This window comes from Haliotis rufescens, unplaced genomic scaffold (assembly GCF_023055435.1).
Source record: "Haliotis rufescens isolate VD_foot unplaced genomic scaffold, xgHalRufe1.0.p SCAF_18, whole genome shotgun sequence".
NCBI classification, from domain to species: domain Eukaryota; kingdom Metazoa; phylum Mollusca; class Gastropoda; order Lepetellida; family Haliotidae; genus Haliotis; species Haliotis rufescens.
The window spans coordinates 631,986-650,118 of NW_025963868.1; the positions used below are offsets into that span (position 1 = coordinate 631,986).

Sequence of the window (18,133 nt, forward strand, 5' to 3'; positions counted from 1 at the left end):
AATCAACTGCGCGACCGCCTCCGTGGTCTTGTGGTAGAGCGTCCGCCCGGAGAGCGGAAGGTCCAGGGTTCGATCCCGGGCCGCGTCATACAAAAAGACGTTAAAAGATTGTACTTGTTGTTACCCTGTCTGGCGCTCGGCATTAAGGGGCTAAAACAAGGACTGGTCGGCTCGGAGTCAGTATACTGTGTCTGAGTGGGGTATTCATGTTAAACTGCGGCATGGTATCTCAGTGAGCTAGCACTACAAATCGGCATCAGTCCGGACTAGTACAAGCAGCCACACACACACATACACGTGCATGCACGTCGCTATATAAGTGCAATAATCTTGGACGCGACGTTAAACCCAATTTCACCTCACCTCAATCAACTGCGTTACATGGAATATCCCGGTAATATTTTCAAGAGAAGAATTCCCTTTATGGTAAAACACAATGGATGAACTTCGGCAAAACAAGGTATAACTGCTTTAACAGCAATAAACAAAGGATCGATAACCCCCATTTGCCTTTTAACAGACGCGCATAAGGAGACGCTTCTAGGAAACGTGTTCCGTATGTCGTAATAGCGGACCGTGAACCAATCAACGGGTACACAGCAGCGGACAGGCAAGGTTGTTTCTCGGCGAACAGCTACGACCACAGCAGCAGAGGAGGTATTGGATACAGGCGGTATACTACGACTGCAGCACCATGGGGAGCTGTGCAAGTATAGGAAAATGTGTGCTGATACTGCTCAATGTTATTTTTGTGGTGAGTTTTAATTCAGTTTACAGCAAAGCCCTATAGGTTATTTATACAATGTAAAGACACAAGAAATATATGCTTTTCTATAAGGGTATCATGTGTTTAAAGTCAGTTATTATTGTCTAGAAGCTTATTCTATTTTGTAAATAAATACAATTTTGAAAACGTATGTTATCATTGGATCAGTGTAGTATATGCTTAAAGCGAATGTATAAGTACAATACCGCCTCCGTGGTCTAGTGGTAGAGCGTCCGCCAAGAGAGCGGAATGTCGGGGGTTCGATTCCCGGCCCCGTCCTACGTAACACGTTAAAAGATGGTATTTGTTGTTACCCTGCCTGACGCTCGGCATTAAGGGGTTAAAACAAGGAATGGTCGGCTCGGAGACATTATATTGTCTCACAGTGCAGCACGGTATCTCCGTGGGCTAGCATTATAAGATCGGCATCAGTCCGGACGAGTACAAGCGGCCACACACACGCACACACACACGCACACACACACACACACATAGTCATAGTCATTGACCCAGGTTCCATATGTCACACATGGAACAGTAGATTTTCAAGGTGAAGGTCACCTGTTCTCAATATCTTGTATGGAAACCATTAGAGTCCAAAACTGACTGGCATCGTCGTCCCGTGGAAGCAATCAGGTCCCGAATCGTGGCCTGGGGAATGTTCACAAACTCTGCCTCCAGTGCTTAGCCAACTGTCGGAGGTTCTGTGGTTGCTGCTGACGTGTTTGCAGTCGTTGATCTGGTGCATCCCATAAATGTTAGATTGTATTAAAATGTGGAGACCTGCAGGGCCCTGGCAGGACTTGGGTGTAGTGATTCCTGAGAAAGTCTGTTGTCAGTCTTGCCGTGTGAGGTCGGGGGTCTTGTCTGAAAAAGACGTGTGGCCGAAGAATCTCATCCGTGTAACGTTGTGCCGTTAACTTCCCGAGAACTTTCACCAAGTCTGTTCTACCAGTGTAGGTGATGGCTCCCCACATCATCACGCTACCACCACCTATTTTGTCCACTTCCTGGATGCAGTTTCGTGCATAGCGTTCCCCGCGACGCCTGTAAACACGACGTCTACCATCCGGCACGTCAAAGCATAAATCGTGACTCGTCACCGAACCAAACTTGTCTCCATCACAGTTGCCGACGATGCAGGTCCGTCGAATGACACCTCGAACTGGTCGCCTAGCGCGAATACCTCACTGTCTGGGCTGATACCCTTCGAAATCCTGGTATTGCCGTAGTTGTAGAGGTGGCCGTGGTGGTTCTTTCACGTATCAATCTGTCCTGTGCTGTAGTAATGATACGTGTTCGACAGGATCTGGGAAGGTCACGTGTTGTCCCGTGTGTCTGATAACGGTTAAACTGTCTTGTAATGGCTAGAGTTAAAGATGATTCTCCACTTCACAGTCGACCGAAGGCGTTGTCGCTTTGGGCTTCCGTTAGTCGTGACATGTTTACGCTGTTCACTTGGTGTGATGGCATCAAATGAAAACTCAACGTTTTTTATAGCCCAACAAGTGATGCTGCACGTGCATGTCATGTTGGTGTGTTTCGGCGCGATGATCTCACGTGGTTGTGTTTTTGCAATTTTTCAATCTTGTACCTCATTCTTTCGTCACAAATCAATCCCAATCCATGCAGAAATGACCAATTCATTTCTGGATATTAATTTTGTATGGATGTCGGCAACACATATTTACGATTTTTCTACTTTTGCGTTTCTTTTTATGCAGAGCATACATGCTAGTACATGTTTCCCATAACGATAACATGTGTCGACGATAGGCTTTAGACTTGAATCTGTCAAAGAATCAATAATATGAATTTATTAAGGACATAAACGCTGCAACGAAATGCGATCTTCTTTTTCGACGAGCTGTCTGCGTATTGATACTGTGTCATGCATAGACTTGTTTGTACTCAAATACCCGTCAGGGCCCTTGTAATTGGTTTCTCTTCAAATGATATATTAAAAAGGTAGCAATTTCAGAGTTTAAGGAATTTATTTAATGAGATTTATAAGGACAGTGAATGGTGACATTTAATTGTGTAAACTAACATGTTTCGATTCACAGGATTGTTCGAACAAGTGGGGAATTCAGAAAATTCGCAATTCTCATTGTGAATATATAATATTTTTATGATTATCTGGCTTTTGATAAGGGAAATACAGTGCCGGGCAAAAGAACGTATACACGAATGTTTCATGGTGGCTTAAAGGGGAAGTGTACACGCAAAAATTACTTTCTTTCTTTTTCTAAACAAAACGCAATTTTAGAATTAGTTAGTATCTGTGTTTGAAAATATACACTAATTTTTTTCACAGTGAAAGAAAGAAGCTCACAATAGTGTGAAAATGATATGCCGTTATAAGGCCTTCGTTTTTCGAGCTAAACAGGCCTGAGTTAACCCCCTTAGATTATGTCGTCATTGGTGCCAATTCAACTGGGTCCCTGTCTATTCTCAACGCAAAAGATATCAAGTACCAGTTTGCGGTAAAACAACATGGCCTACGACACACACCGGCGCAGTGGTGACTCAGCATAACACTATGCTGGCTGGCATCTGAGACGCTAGAATCACACACCTGTACCTACACCACGTGAAGCGGCTCTAACAAAGCATGATGACGTCATAATGTTTATCAATTGGCACCAATGACGTCATATTGCAAGGGACATAAGCCATGGTGTTTTTGTTATGGGAATAGAACACTTGATAAATGTGAAAAATGTAAATCGTTTTAATGAAAAAAATACGTGAATTAATTGTGATATTTGCCCTTAAAGGAAAACAAACCAGAAATAGTAATGCGATGGTGATGTATTTGATACGGATGTCATCGTCGTGTTTTGGACCGTACGTTTGCCGTTTTTCGGCGAGTGTTTTCAACCTGGTAACGTATTTAATAACGTTTGTAATTTTTGGGTCAAGTTCAAATTTAAAAAAAATTCTTTTGCCCGTAAGGTTATTAATACAGATCGAGAAATATCAATTCAGTAAATTTTGATTAATATTTCTAATAGTAATACAGACAGACAGACAAATATATTGGGTACTTCAGGCCACCGGCCCATAATACAATGGAATTATACTGTATATATATTTGCATGCTGATTTAATCATGATTTACCATTCAACACTATGTTTCCGTTCGAATGTTCTTGAAAGAGAAATTTACCTAAGCTTTTTATAATTTTTTTCAGTCTTATAAAATTCTCAATAGAGGGAGGGGTAACGAGACGCTTGGGAAAAGAGTTTCTTCTTGCTCTAGAATACTGGTCACAAATCATAAGAACATGGAATTCATCTTCAACATGGTTATGTCCCTTCGAAAAACAGAAAGTGCAGACACGTTCATTATATGGGATGTTGTTGTGACGCCGCAGTTCAACAGCAAGTCTGAAATTATTACACCGGAACATGGCTATAAGTCTACGTTGGTAAGAAGACATATCACAAGTAATATATGATTCCACATTTAGTAATGACTTGAGTGAGTGAGTGAGTGAGTTTGGTTTTACGTCGCTTTTAGCAATATTCCAGCAATATCACGGCGGGGGACACCAGAAATGGGCTTCACACATTGTACCCATGTCGGGAATCAAACCCGGGTCTTCGGCGTGACGAGCGAACGCTTTAACCACTAGGCTACCCGACCACCCCTGTAATGACTTGAACTATGAGTAGTAAATAGTAATACAAACACTTATAATCTGCTACATTCAGTTCATTGGAAGGGGCTCTAATTGGCTGTCCTCACAAAGACACCCTTGTCTTAAGTACTTTACGTCATACACTCATGGGGTCATGAACAGTGGATGACGTCATATCGTATTGTCTTCAACAATGCCGCCAGATGAGGTCACGCGTCTTCCCCTGACCTCGGCTATGATAATCTCTAATGAGCATTCATTTGAAGGTTTTCAAACACTTTTTAAACCCTTATGTGAAATGGATATATAATGTCACGCTCCTGTATATTGAGATAACATGTAGTGTGTCAGTGCGTGCAACTCTCAAGCCAAGGGCCATATCAGAAGAAAAAATCGCGCATCAGGTTTCCATGTTGCGGGCAGCGATATTATCTTGGATATTAAATCCGGTATTTCAATACATTCACTGAACTATCATGTAGTGTTTGTTGAACATGGTTTTATTCAAAGACAAAAGTGAATTTTATTCACCACATTTTTTGTGCGGGTTGTTATGGACTATAAAAAGTCATAACACCATTTTAAACTTTTGATTTTGCAAATTCCTTTGAAGCAAGACATGGTATTGCTTTAAACAAAGGGGTATTATTACCGAGGACCGGGTACATATTGATGAAGCAGTACACCCGTCAGCAAGGCGTAATTGATTTGGTAAATAAAACCTGTAGGTTATTAGTAACTGATCGTTTTTTTTACCATCGTATCAAGTTACACGTGTCTATAAACATATAAGACACTAGCCTTATGTCTAAATGATATCAGTGGAATATGAGGATAATTTCCTGCACGGAATAACATCGCAAGATCAAGCCCCCCAGGAGAGCCCTGGACGCGCGGGCCGGGGACATTTTTGATACCCCCTTCACGGGACAAAGCACGGTGAATAATGAGGTATCACATTACCACTTAGACACGGCTCAAGAACGACATATCTGATCAGCGACCTTCACTAACTGCTTGACGGAGAGGGACGTAGCTGCCCTCAGGCACAGAATGCACGTGATTTAGATTTCCTGAAGAAAAATAAATCTTTTTTTTATAAAACTGTTTTTGCTGGGTATCTGTGTCCTATTGAGAATGATCTCCCCACTGTGTGCACCGAGGCATTCCTGTGTCATATTAGGAAACGTCGTTATCGGAGTCTCGTCAAGACTTGACTTTCTCGAGCAGGAGACTCTTGCTTCCATCCAGCAAAATAATAGGCACACAACATATCCATAATAATGCACAAAGGTTAATCCTCATTTTAGCATTTCTGATTCGTTACATCTGAATTATCGCGAATGCAGTGGATGGGGAAAACAGCTGATGCTGTATTGCAATTTTTGAACATTATAAAAGGATATGTAAATAAGTTAACAACAACAATAAATGCATAATGAAAAACGAATTGTACGGCCTGTTTGTTTAAAACTCCCTAGTTAGCTCCCTAGCTAACATAGTTAACTCACCAGGTCACTCTCTAGTTAACTTATTTAACCCTAGTTAACACCCTAGTTAACTCCCCAGTTACCCCTAGTTAACTCCCTAATTAACCTAGTTAACTCCCCAGGTCACTCTCTAGTTCACCTATTCAACCCTAGTTAACTCCCCAGTTAACTCACTAGTTGACCTAGTTAACTTCCTAGTTGACCTAGTTTACTCTCTAGTTAACCTAATTACCCCCCCCCCCCCCCCCCCCCCACGTCACTCTCTAGTTTACTCCCTAGTTAACCTAGTTAACTCCCCACGTCATTCCTTAAAATAAGCCTAGTAAATTCCCTAGTTAACCTAGCTAACTCCCCAGGTCCCCAGTTAACCTTGTAAACTCCTTAGGTAACCCAGCAAACTTCCAAGTTCATCCCCAGTTAACTCCCTAGTTTACTGCCAAGTTAACTACCTAGTTACCCTAGTTAACTGCTTTGGGCTCTCGGTTCACGTTTACGGTATTCACTTTGGTGCCTACTCTTCTACTTAGTCTTAGCTTCTCCCTGACCCGGGAAGATCCGGGGTAGAATTGGTCTTCAGCAACCCATGCTTGCCGTTAAAGGTGACTATGTTTGTCGTAAAAGGCGACTAACGGGATTGGGTGATCAGGCTCGCTGACTTGGTCGATGCATGTCATCGACCCCAAATGCTTGGATCGATGCTCATGATGTCAACAGAGACCATATAATAGATTATATGGTCTCTGATGTCAATCACTGGATTGTCTGGTCCAGACTCGATTATTTACAGACCGCCGTCATATAGCTGGAATATTGCTGAGTGCGGCGTTAAACAACAAACCAACCAACCTTAGCTACTCCCCCGACGGTTATGTGCTATACAGTTGAAAAGACATCCAACTAGGACCCTTTGAATCCTGATGATCAGGCAATGGAATTGTTAACATCTCAAAGCACATTTACTGTTAGTGCTTAAATAAAGTTGTTTTAGTTTTAAGCTCTTTTGCTTATGCCTGCCATGCAAAGTGGAGAGGACTGACATGATCTGCGCATGACCGCTAGGAATGCCAGGTCAGCAAGTGCGACTATGGCAACCAGTTATCTGCTGGCCTATATTACGTTGCTTCAGGTCGTGATAAACAGGGGCCCTTTACTCGGCTCTTCTCAGTGATACAGGTCATACCAATATTTGGAGAAATCCACTGTGAAACCGGATTCACTAGTTTCACTACTTTACGTGACTATTACATTGTATAACGCGATCCGGTGGCAGTCGCAACCGTTATGTAATAGTTTTTGGTTTATGTAACTAAAATGTCTATTTACCATAAAAAGTTTTTCTCACAATCAGCCATATTGTACAAATTTATATACTGGGGCATATGTTGGTAAGCTATTTACACATAGTCACTACTCCACTTGCGGCGGCGGTGGCGGTGGTTGTGCCGGCGGCGGTGGTGGTGGTGGTGGTGGTGGTGGTGTGTGGAGGAGTCGATGAACCAAGTCATATCTAGATATAAAGGGGAGGTCGCTTAAAACAAAATCACAGTGTTGAATAAAGTCTGCTCAGATTATTGATTTTCTCTCCTTGCCAAGTCATGAATCATGATAATTGATTTCTTTGTAAGTAACACCTTTTTCACGCGTTATTCTGTCACGCACAAATTGGTGTATATATACATTACCGCTCAACACTAAGTACCTTTTAGAGCAGTACTTTCGCGAAACGTAGGCGGAACTTTCGCACTTGAGTGGATTTGAGCTTTATTTTTTCGGAATTATTGCTTTATGTTTTCGGAATTAAAGGGTTCGCCTTTGTGGTCTTGTAGATAGAGCGTCTGCCCGGAGACGAAGGTTGTGGGTTTGATTATATTCCCGGCCGCGTCGCACCAAAAGACATTGAAAGATGGTACTTGTTGTTACCCTGCCTGACGTTCAGAAGTATTTTTGTATACTTTGTATACTTTGTATACTTTGTATATGGGGCTGAGGCCTCAAGCACAAATAAAGATTGATTGAATTAAGGGGCTAAAACAAAGTTTGGCCGGCTCGGAGTCAGTATACTGTGTCTGAGTGGGATATTCATGTTAAACTGGGGCATGGTATCTCAGTGGGCTACAAAATCGGCCATAGTCCGGACTAGTACAAGCAGCCACACACACACATACACGTGCATGCACGTCGCTATATAAGTGCAATAATCTTGAACGCGACGTTAAAGCCCGTAATGTACACCTGTGGTATCGCGAAATTCTTCACAAGAAGAGGTAGGTACTTGTGAGCAGTAGTGTATCAACCGCCCCTTGTTGTTCAGATTTAGTTTAGATTAGAGCTTCAAATTCAATTTCTAATAGTTTTCTACCAACAGCCTCCCGACCGGCCTTGGTGAACGTAATCTGCCATCTGTATTTTCAGTTAAATGCCCAGAGTTGACGTAGACTTAATAATGTTGGTTAGATCTGTCGACGGAGACATATTGACCTTGTTGTGTACTTGGTTGACAAGAGGTGAGGTGAAATGGGGTTTAACGTCGCGTCCAAGATTATTGCACTTATATAGCGGCGTGCATGTACGTGTGTGTGTTTGTGTGGCTGCTTGTACTAGTCCGGACTGATGCCGATTTATAGTGCTAGCCCACTGAGATACCATACCGCAGTTTAACATGAATACCCCACTCAGACACAGTATACTGACTCCAGTCCTTGTTTTAGCCCCTTAATGCCGAGCGCCAGACAGGGTAACAACAAGTACCATCTTTTAACGTCTTTTGGTATGACGCGGCCCGGGATCGAACCCCGGACCTTCCGCTCTCCGGGCGGACGCTCTACCATTGACCACGGAGGCGGTCACTGCGGCATGGTATATCAGTTGGCTACAAAATCGACATCAGTCCGGACTAGTACAAGCAGCCACACACACGTACATGCACGTTGCTATATAAGTGCAATAATCTTGAACGCTACGTTAAACCCCATTTCACCTCAAAGTAGTTTGGGGCATCAACGTATTGTACACCTGTGGTATCGCGAAATTCGTCACAAGAAGGGGTAGGTACTTGTGAGCAGTAGTGTATCAACCGCCCCTTGTTGTTCAGATTTAGTTTAGATTAGAGCTTCAAATTCAATTTCTAATAGTTTTCTACCAATAGCTTTCCGACCGGCCTTGGTGAACGTAATCTGCCATCTGTATTTTCAGTTAAATGCCCAGAGTTGACGTAGACTTAATAATGTTGGTTAGATCTGTCGATGGAGAATATTGACCTTGTTGTGTACTTGGTTGACAAGAGGTGAGGTGAAATGGGGTTAAACGTCGCGTCCAAGATTATTGCACTTATATAGCGACGTGCATGTACGTGTGGGTGTTTGTGTGGCTGCTTGTACTAGTCCTTACTGATGCCGATTTATAGTGCTAGCTCACTGAGATACTAGCCGCAGTTTAACACTAATACCCCACTCAGACCCAGTATACTGACTCCGAGCCGACCAGTCCTTGTTTTAGCCCCTAAATGCCGAGCGCCAGACAGGGTAACAACAAGTACCATCTTTTAACGTCTTTTGGTATGACGCGGCCGGGAATCGAACCCCGGACCTTCCGCTCTCCGGGCGGACGCTCTACCACTAGACCACGGAGGTTGACAAGAGACCATGTCAATACTCGATATCGCCCTGGCGCCTGTGTATCTACCACCCTTTTATTTTCTCAGTTTAGATTAGATGTTCGAATCCAATTTTACAAACTTTTTCATTGTGTTTGCTCGACAGTGCATTCAGTGGAGATATTGTCCGTTTTACGCTTGTCAGAGGGGTACACAAAGTAAGTGATCTAGACTACCAATCGGACTTTCATTTTTTGTGCACATTCTGAGTGGCTGAGTGGGTTAAATCGTTGACTTTGTGTGCTGGCGATTTGGTGCATCACTCCTAGAAGAAAGAAAGTTCTGAAATTTGTACTTTACGAAGGAAGTGTTATCCCAAATATATCATATGTTACATGTAATGACTTTCTAAATGACATTGTGCATTCAATGTCAACCTGGTTATGCATTACATATTACTATAGCAATTTCCATTCTGTTACACAAGGAAACCAATGGCATCTTTCAATCTGGAACCTAGTGACGTTTTGAACACTGCATTCTCGTAAGCTGCATGTGTTTATGTCTCCGGTTAAAAAAGGCGTTTTGCTGGGATTTTTGTGGGGCGGTCAGGTAGCCTAGTGGTTAAAGCGTTCGCTCGTCACGCCGAAGACCCGGGTTCGATTCCCGACATGGGTAACAACGTGTGAAGCCCATTTCTGGTGTCCCCCGCCGTGATATTGCTGGAATATTGCTAAAAGCGGAGTAAACGAGAAATATGTTCGTTAACTGTCTCAAAACAGGTATTGTTTTCATTCCTGTGGGTTCGGTACTCTAGTTAATAAAACATGTTTGCTCATTCTGGGTGACTAAATGTGTTCGGTCCTGTTGGGTGACATTATGTATTCGGTAATCTGGTTAACTAGAGGTGTTCAGTACTGTGGTTAACTAGAGGTGTTCAGTACTGTGGTTAACTGGAGGTGTTCAGTAGTGTGGTTAACTGGAGGTGTTCAGTACTGTGGTTAACTAGAGGTGTTCAGTACTGTGGTTAACTGGAGGTGTTCAGTACTGTGGTTAACTAGAGGTGTTCAGTACTCTGGTTAACTAGAGGTGTTCAGTACTGTGGTTAACTGGAGGTGTTTAGTACTGTGGTTAACTGAAGGCGTTCAGTACTGTGGTTAACTCGAGGTGTTCAGTACTGCGGTTAACTAGAGGTGTTCAGTACTGTGGTTAACTAGATGTGTTCAGTACTGTGGTTAACTGGAGGTGTTCAGTACTCTGGTTAACTAGAGGTGTTCAGTACCTTGGTTAACTGGAGGTGTTCAGTACTCTGGTTAACTGGAGGTGTTCAGTACTCTGGTTAACTGGAGGTGTTCAGTACTCTAGTTAACTAGAGGCGTTCAGTACTCTGGTTAACTGGAGGTGTTCAGTACTGTGGTTAACTAGAGGTGTTCAGTACTCTGGTTAACTGGAGGTGTTCAGTACTCTAGTTAACTTTAGGTGTTTAGTACTCTAGTTAACTAGAGGTGTTCAGTACTCTAGTTAACTTTAGGTGTTTAGTACTCTGGTTAACTTTAGGTGTTCAGTACTCTGGTTAACTTTAGGTGTTCAGTACTCTGGTTAACTGGAGTTGTTCAGTACTCTGGTTAACTGGAGGTGTTCAGTACTCTGGTTAACTAGAGGTGTTCGGTACTCTGGTTAACTGAACGTGTTCTGCCCGTCCAAAGCCACATTAACACAACCCACCAATCAAGTATGTCTAACATGTCCTGTTGTTGTAGATCATCTCCCTGGCGCTGATTGCTGTGGGGGCGATCCTCAAGTTCTTCCCTGGGATGCTCATGTCGTTCCTCATGGCCGGCATCTCGTCGGTGTCTGGATTCAGCAAACCCGGAAGTTCTGCTGACTTGACCTCGATTCCCCTCATCGATGACCTGGGCGTCGCACTTCTTGTCTTTGGAGCCGTTCTGTTCCTGATTTCGTTCCTGGCATGTTGTGGAGCCTGTTGCAAGTGGAGGCCGTTTCTTGTCGTAGTAAGAACATTCGTGGGTTCGAATCCAAGATTCGTCCTGACTTCATTCTTTGTTGGGGCGGTCGGGTAGCCTAGTGGTTAAAGCGTTCGCTCGTCACGCCGAAGACCCGGGTTCGATTCCCGACATGGGTACAATGTGTGAAGCCCATTTCTGGTGTCCCCCGCCGTGATGTTGCTGGAATATTGCTAAAAGCGGCGTAAAACCACACTCACTCACTCACTCATTCTTTGTTGTCGGCACCGTATCTGTTCTCGTGGGTCTCTCTGAACATGTACACGTTATTTGCTCCTGCATTCAACAGACACGCCGTGATATAACTGAAAAACTGTTCAAATGGCGTTTACCTCACTCACTCTTTCTCAGCCAGAGAGACTTGTAGCTCGGTCATTATTTATTTATTTTCTGAGAGTTTATAACTTATTGAACTGGAGGTTTACACTTTACATGTTCAGCATGCTGTTTGTTTTTTCATGAAATTGTGTGTATAAATATGTTCAGTATATAAATCGTCAAGCAGCGTGCGTACCAAATATACGAAAATGCTTTGTCTGAAAATAATTTTTTTTGGAACAATTTTGAACATTCGACAATAATAACGATGGTGAGCTTCAGTGCCTTGTGTATTGGTAATGGAACAAAGGCAACGAGACGAACGGGTGAGAGAGTGAGTTGCGCGTAACGCCGCTTTTAACAGTATTCCAGTTATATCGCGGCGTGTCAGCTTAATGTGGGAGGAAAGCCCGAAGTGATGCAGGTCTCAGACGTTTATCACTTCGGTGAAACCCACGAGCACAGGTATGGTGCTGACAAAGCTGGAAACATAATCGGGGCGAACCGGGATTCGAACCCACAATCATAGGTTTCTGGCGTGCCCAAGAGACGCAACTCTGCACAGCGAATCGCGGCGCCTTAGACGACTGGGCCACCCCTGCCCCCGACGAAAGGGTGACGTTGACATAGCCGAAGTGTATGTATGTGGAGACCACTGGGTATACAGGCAGGCATCTTCCAACAGTCTAGGGCGGTGGGGTAGCCTGGTGGTTAAAGCGTTTGCGAGGGTCCGGGTTCGCTTCCCGACTTGAATATTGTGAAAATCGGTGTTAAAGCAAACTCACTCACTCACTCACTCACTCACTCACTGCCCTCTGTATTGCCAGATACAGCTTCCGTGACTAGGCCGTGACTGTGTGTGGTACTGTTGTTGTTTGAGAGCTACCTGGATGCCTGCTGGGTTTCCGAGACCACAGGGTTACCTTCAAGACATTAACATTCTCAAGTACAGTGTCGACATACACATTTAATATTGTTGTTCAGAACTGTCGATGAGGACATATACTGACTGTTGTTTTTTTCTTTGCTGACAAGTTTGTAGTGTCTATGACAATACTCATCATCACCCTGGCGACGGTAGGGGGACTCTTCCTGACCAAGACGTCCACAGTGAGTAGCCGTACACTCATGTATGTGTGTGTGTGTGTGTGTGTGTGTGTGAGTGTGTGAGTGTGTGTGTGTGTGTGTGTGTGTGTGTGTGTGTATGTGTGTGTATGTGTGTGTGTATGTGTGTGTAGGATGTGTGTGTGTGTGTATTTGTATGTGAAGGATGTGTGTGTGTGTGGTGTATAATGTGTGTGTATGTGTGTGAGTCTGTAGGATGTGTGTGTGTGTATGTCTGTGTGTGTGTGGTGTATAATGTGTGTGTGTGTGGTGTATAATGTGTGTGTGTGTGGTGAGTAATGTGTGTGTGGTGTATGTATGTGTGTATGTGTGTGTGTATGTGAATGTGTGTGGTGTGTAATATGTGTGTGTATGTGTGTGTGTATGTGTGTGTATGTGTGTGCGTATATGTGTGTGTATGTGTATGTGCGTGTGTGTGTATGTGTGTGTGTATGTGTGTTTGTGTATGTGTGTGTATGTGGTGTGTGTTGGTGTGTTTGTGGTGTGTCTGTGTGGTGTGTGATGTGTGTATATGTGTGTGATGTGTGTGTATGTGTTTGTGATGTGTGTGTGTGATGTATATGTATATGTGTGTGATGTGTGTATGTGTTTGTGATGTGTGTGTGGTCTCTTTGGTGTGTGTTTGTGCTATGTGTCTGGTGTGTGTGTGGTGTGTGTGTATGTGTGTGTATATGTGTATGATGTGTGTGTATGTGTTTGTGATATGTATGTATGGTGTGTGTTTATGTGTGTGTATGTGTCTGTTATGTGTGTGTATGTGTGTGTATATGTGTGTGATGTGTGTGTATGTATGTTTGTGATATGTGTTTGTAGGTGTGTGTGTGATGTGTTTGTATGTGTGTATGGTGTGTGCATATGTGTGTGATGTGGGTGTATGTGTGTGTATATGTGTGTGATGTGTGTGTATGTGTTTGTGATGTGTGTGTATGTGGTGTGTGTTGGTGTGTGTATATGTGTGTGATGTGTGTGTATGTGTTTTGGATGTGTGCGTGTGGTGTGTCTTGGTATGTGTTTGTGGTGTGTGTATATATGTGTGATGTGTGTGTATGTGTTTGTGATGTGTGTGGTGTGTGTATATATGTGTGTGATGTGTGTGTATGTGTTTGTGGTGACTGTCTATGATGTGTCTCTTTTCTCCAATGTTTCGAAACTGTATCTATATCAGTAGGGTATCTATGAGTCGAAGTCAAAACTAAGCATAACACTGGGCAGAAGTACGTCAAAAACACTTTCGTGCCAGATACGTATGATTTGGGGTTTGAATCCCGTTAAACCTTCACTAAATCCTCTACGTTTATGGGGCGGTCGGGTAGCCTAGTGGTTAAAGCGTTCGCTCGTCACGCCGAAGACCCGGGTTCGATTCCCGACATGGGTACAATGTGTGAAGCCCATTTCTGGTGTCCCCCGCCGTGATATTGCTGGAATATTGCTAAAAGCGGCGTAAAACCATACTCACTCACTCACTCACTCTACGTTTATGTCCAGCTGCACAGCTCAATCAGGACCAGTCTCAAGACGAAGGTTCGGAATGAGTACCAGGGACCAGAAAGCGAAGACATCTTCTCCCTCATCATCAACGTCCTCTCCTACGGCGTCAGTAACATTCAAGATCCTTGCCACTCCTCATTGTGATGTCAAAACCTCCATTTCCATGCGTGACATGACAGCCATTTATTTAATCATTTGTTCATCTCAAATACACTCAGAGTCCGTTGGTCGTTGATTCAAATCTAATCGCGCCATGAATATGATTCTTAGTCAGCAAATATGTCCGTCGTCGTGAACTTCATCAAAGAACGGTTCGCCGCGATCATGTTTCTAGGTTTGTCAGCACCATACCCGTGCTCGTGGGTGTGTGTGCATCACTTCGGGCTTTCCTCCCACATTAAGCTGACACGCCGCGATATAACTGGAATACTGTTAAAAGCGGCGTTAAACCCAACTCACTCACTTATCAAAGAAGACTTGCGACTCTATAAAGCAACACTCCTATATCAAGCTGTCACACTGCTACATAAATAAAAGACTGCATAAAATCAAATTCACTCACTCACACGCGCTTGATTGGGTCAAACTCCCGTGAATAAATTCACGATGACTCACTGTCTCATCCGCACACTGAATCACTGTCTCACCCACACACGGACTTACTGTCTCACCCACACACTGAATCACTGTCTCACCCACACACTGACACACGGTCTCAACCACACACTGAATCCCAGTCTCACCCACACACGGACTCACTGTCTCACCCACACACTGACTCACTGTCTAAGCCACACACTGAATCTCTGTCTCGCCCACACACTGACACACGGTCTCACCCACACACTGACACACGGTCTCACCCACACACTAAATCACTGTCTCACCTTTCCATACAGTTCCAGTGTTGCGCCATTAACGGCCCCGACGACTTCGACCCCAAAGCTTCCTGGAGGACCTACACCTATGGCATCCACACCGTCACTGTCGACGTGTCCCCGGCATGCTGTATACCGGAAGTACTCAAGACCGACACTCAACTTGACTGTGCCAAGGAGAATGGCGCCGGAGAATTTGACTTGAAGAAAACCAATACACAGGCGGGTACCTTACGCTTAATCTGTTAAACTGTTTATAGATTCCAAGATTGTCCGAACACAATGCCCTCCAGTATCACGTGTATTATGTACACTTCCGGACAAAAGAAGATGCACAACCATGCATGATGGTGGCTAGAAAGGAAACAAACAAGTCGTTATCGATGGGGATGTTATAAGGAGAGTGAAGCGGGTACTGTCACGATCAGTTTGAGTTGCTACACAGATACCAGACATTCAGCCTAGCAACGCTTTGACAACGTTTGTAATTTTGCGATCAAGTGTGTACTTTCTTTTGCCCGTAAGAGGCGAGTAAAAGGATCGGGTGGTCAAGGTCGCTGAGTTGGTTGATGCACGTCATCTATCCGAATTGCGCGGATCAATGCTCATGATATCAATCACTGGATTATTTACAGACCTCCGTCATACAGCTGTTATATTGCTGAGTGCGGCGTTAAACAAACAACCAACCATTGACCGTGTATGCTTAAGGAATAGGAGTCACGTCAGTTGTGGTGCTACGATCGCTTCATGGGACAAAACCCTGGACTTTCAGTGACTGTTATGACCCGTGAAGATCTGGGTTAGAATAGGTCTTCAGCAACCCATGCTTGTCGTAAAGGTGACTATGCTTGTCGTAAAAGGCGACTAACGGGATCGGGTGGTCAGGCTCGCTGACTTGGTTGATACATGTCATCGATCCCAATTGCGTAGATCGATGCTCATGATGTCAATCACTGGATTGTCTGGCCCAGACTCGATTATTTTACAGACCGCCGTCATATAGCTGGAATATTGCTGAGTGCGGCGTTAAACAAACAACCAACCATTGATCGTGTATGCTTAAGGAATAGGAGTTACGTCACTTGTAGAGCTACGATCGCTTCATGGCACAAAACCCTGGACTTTCAGTGACTGTTGTGTTGTTTCCAGGGCTGCTATGACAAGATCCTGAAGCTGGTGGAGGACAACCAGTTGTACGCCATCTTGGGCCTCGTGGGGCTGCTGCTGCTGCTGGTGAGACCATCACTCCTGTCGTGGATTGTGAGGGAGGTAGATTTTACGCCGCTTTGAACAGTATGTCGGTAACATCACGGCTTGTCAGCTTTTCTGAAACCCACGAGCACGGGTGTGGTGTGGACAAACCTAGAAACAAAATCAGGGTTGGCGGGATCCGAACCCCTGATCATGGCTCCTGGCACGCCAAGGGGAAGCAACTCTGTACAGAGAATTACTGTGCCTCAGACAACTGAGCAGCCCGTGCCTCTTGCAAGGCAAGTAGAGAGGGGTTCAAGATATGTTATACTGAAAAGTGTCGTATACACCGCCTTTAGATGGCGATCACACCGTTTCGTGGCCCTGTTTCGAACAATGAACGATCGCTGTATTAAGGGTATACCTTATATATGTTTATTGTGTGCATCAGACGGAGGGTGAGAAGTGATACGTCTATGAAGACATAAAGGGGAAAAGACAGGGGGCAGGCTGTGGATGGAACGCTCCATAAATATTTTTTTTCAAAGTTCTCATTTACATCTTAAAATACACGACATTCCATTCCCCACATGGGTACATTGTGTGAAGCCCATTTCCGGTGTCCCCCGCCGTGTTATTGCTGGAATATTGCTAAAAGCGGCGTGAAACCATACTCACTCACTCACTCTTGAAGCTAAGATGCATTATGTATCAACAAACACGAGCGGACACTATAACAAATTTTCAAGTGCAATCTTTCTAGGCTCGGCAGTTTATATCCTGGGTCTGGTGCTGCCTCTACGTAGCACACGAAAAAGCTTGTAATGGCTGAAAACATGTCTTCTTAATGATTTCATTCCAATTCGTTTATTTTCAGTTGCTGGAAGTTATTTTCTCCATCGTTCTCATCATAGACATAAACAACAAGGCCAAAGTAGGACCCATCTAACCGACCGCTGGAGTACAGGCCTACAGCTGAACAAAGTGGGATTTTATGAGTGCTTGCAGTTGTGTTTGATTTCGCTTAACAGATATTTGCAAATGTCGTTATGTTCATCGATAGACTGCATTCTCTCTCCGTTTATCCTTAGAGAAGCGGAGCGTGGTATCAAAATCTTGGTGCACGTAAGGATTCTATCGTTACTAACTATCTATGAAGATTGTACTAACCAAGTTTCACTGTGCTAGGTTTTATGGGTTTGATGTCTGATCATGGTGGCTCCGGGCGGTCGGGTAGCCTAGTGGTTAAAGCGTTCGCTCGTCACGACGAAGACCCGGGTTCGATTCCCGACATGGGTACAATGTGTGAAGCGCATTTCTGGTGACCCCCGCCGTGATATTGCTGGAATATTGCTAAAAGCGGCGTAAAACGATACTCACTCACTCACTCATGGTGGCTCCAAGGCTCCGAGGCTCCCATCCATTAAGAATTACCGTCTCGCTTATTACACTATGTACTGTAACATTGACAAGCCCCATGAGAAGCGAGGTTCCTAATCACCACTGAAATCATTTGGGCTATTAATGAGGGATCGTTTAATCAGAGGTGAGGTGAAATGGGGTTTAACGTCGCGTCCAAGATTATTGCGCTTATATAGCTACGTGCTCGAC

At 44.1% G+C, this 18,133-nt stretch overlaps 1 protein-coding gene across 1 annotated transcript; it reads left to right on the forward strand.

Annotated features, from left to right (window-relative positions):
- The first annotated feature begins 567 nt into the window (after positions 1-567).
- Positions 568-17,498, forward strand: LOC124148353 (tetraspanin-18-like). The gene is made up of 7 exons (XM_046519399.2): positions 568-754; positions 11,256-11,507; positions 12,873-12,947; positions 14,448-14,555; positions 15,350-15,550; positions 16,481-16,564; positions 17,400-17,498. Exons 1-7 carry the CDS (start codon positions 695-697, stop codon positions 17,469-17,471), a joined length of 852 nt encoding a protein of 283 aa, XP_046375355.1. The 5' UTR covers positions 568-694; the 3' UTR covers positions 17,472-17,498.
- The last annotated feature ends 635 nt before the right edge of the window (positions 17,499-18,133 follow it).

Bases quoted from the DNA above. Each gene is read 5' to 3' on its own strand.
- LOC124148353 (XM_046519399.2), top strand. From the start codon at position 695: ATGGGGAGCTGTGCAAGTATAGGAAAATGTGTGCTGATACTGCTCAAT. The intron at 755-11,255 runs GTGAGTTTTAAT...CTGTTGTTGTAG, and splicing joins TGCTCAATGTTATTTTTGTG to ATCATCTCCCTGGCGCTGAT. The intron at 12,948-14,447 runs GTGAGTAGCCGT...GTTTATGTCCAG, and splicing joins TCCTGACCAAGACGTCCACA to CTGCACAGCTCAATCAGGAC.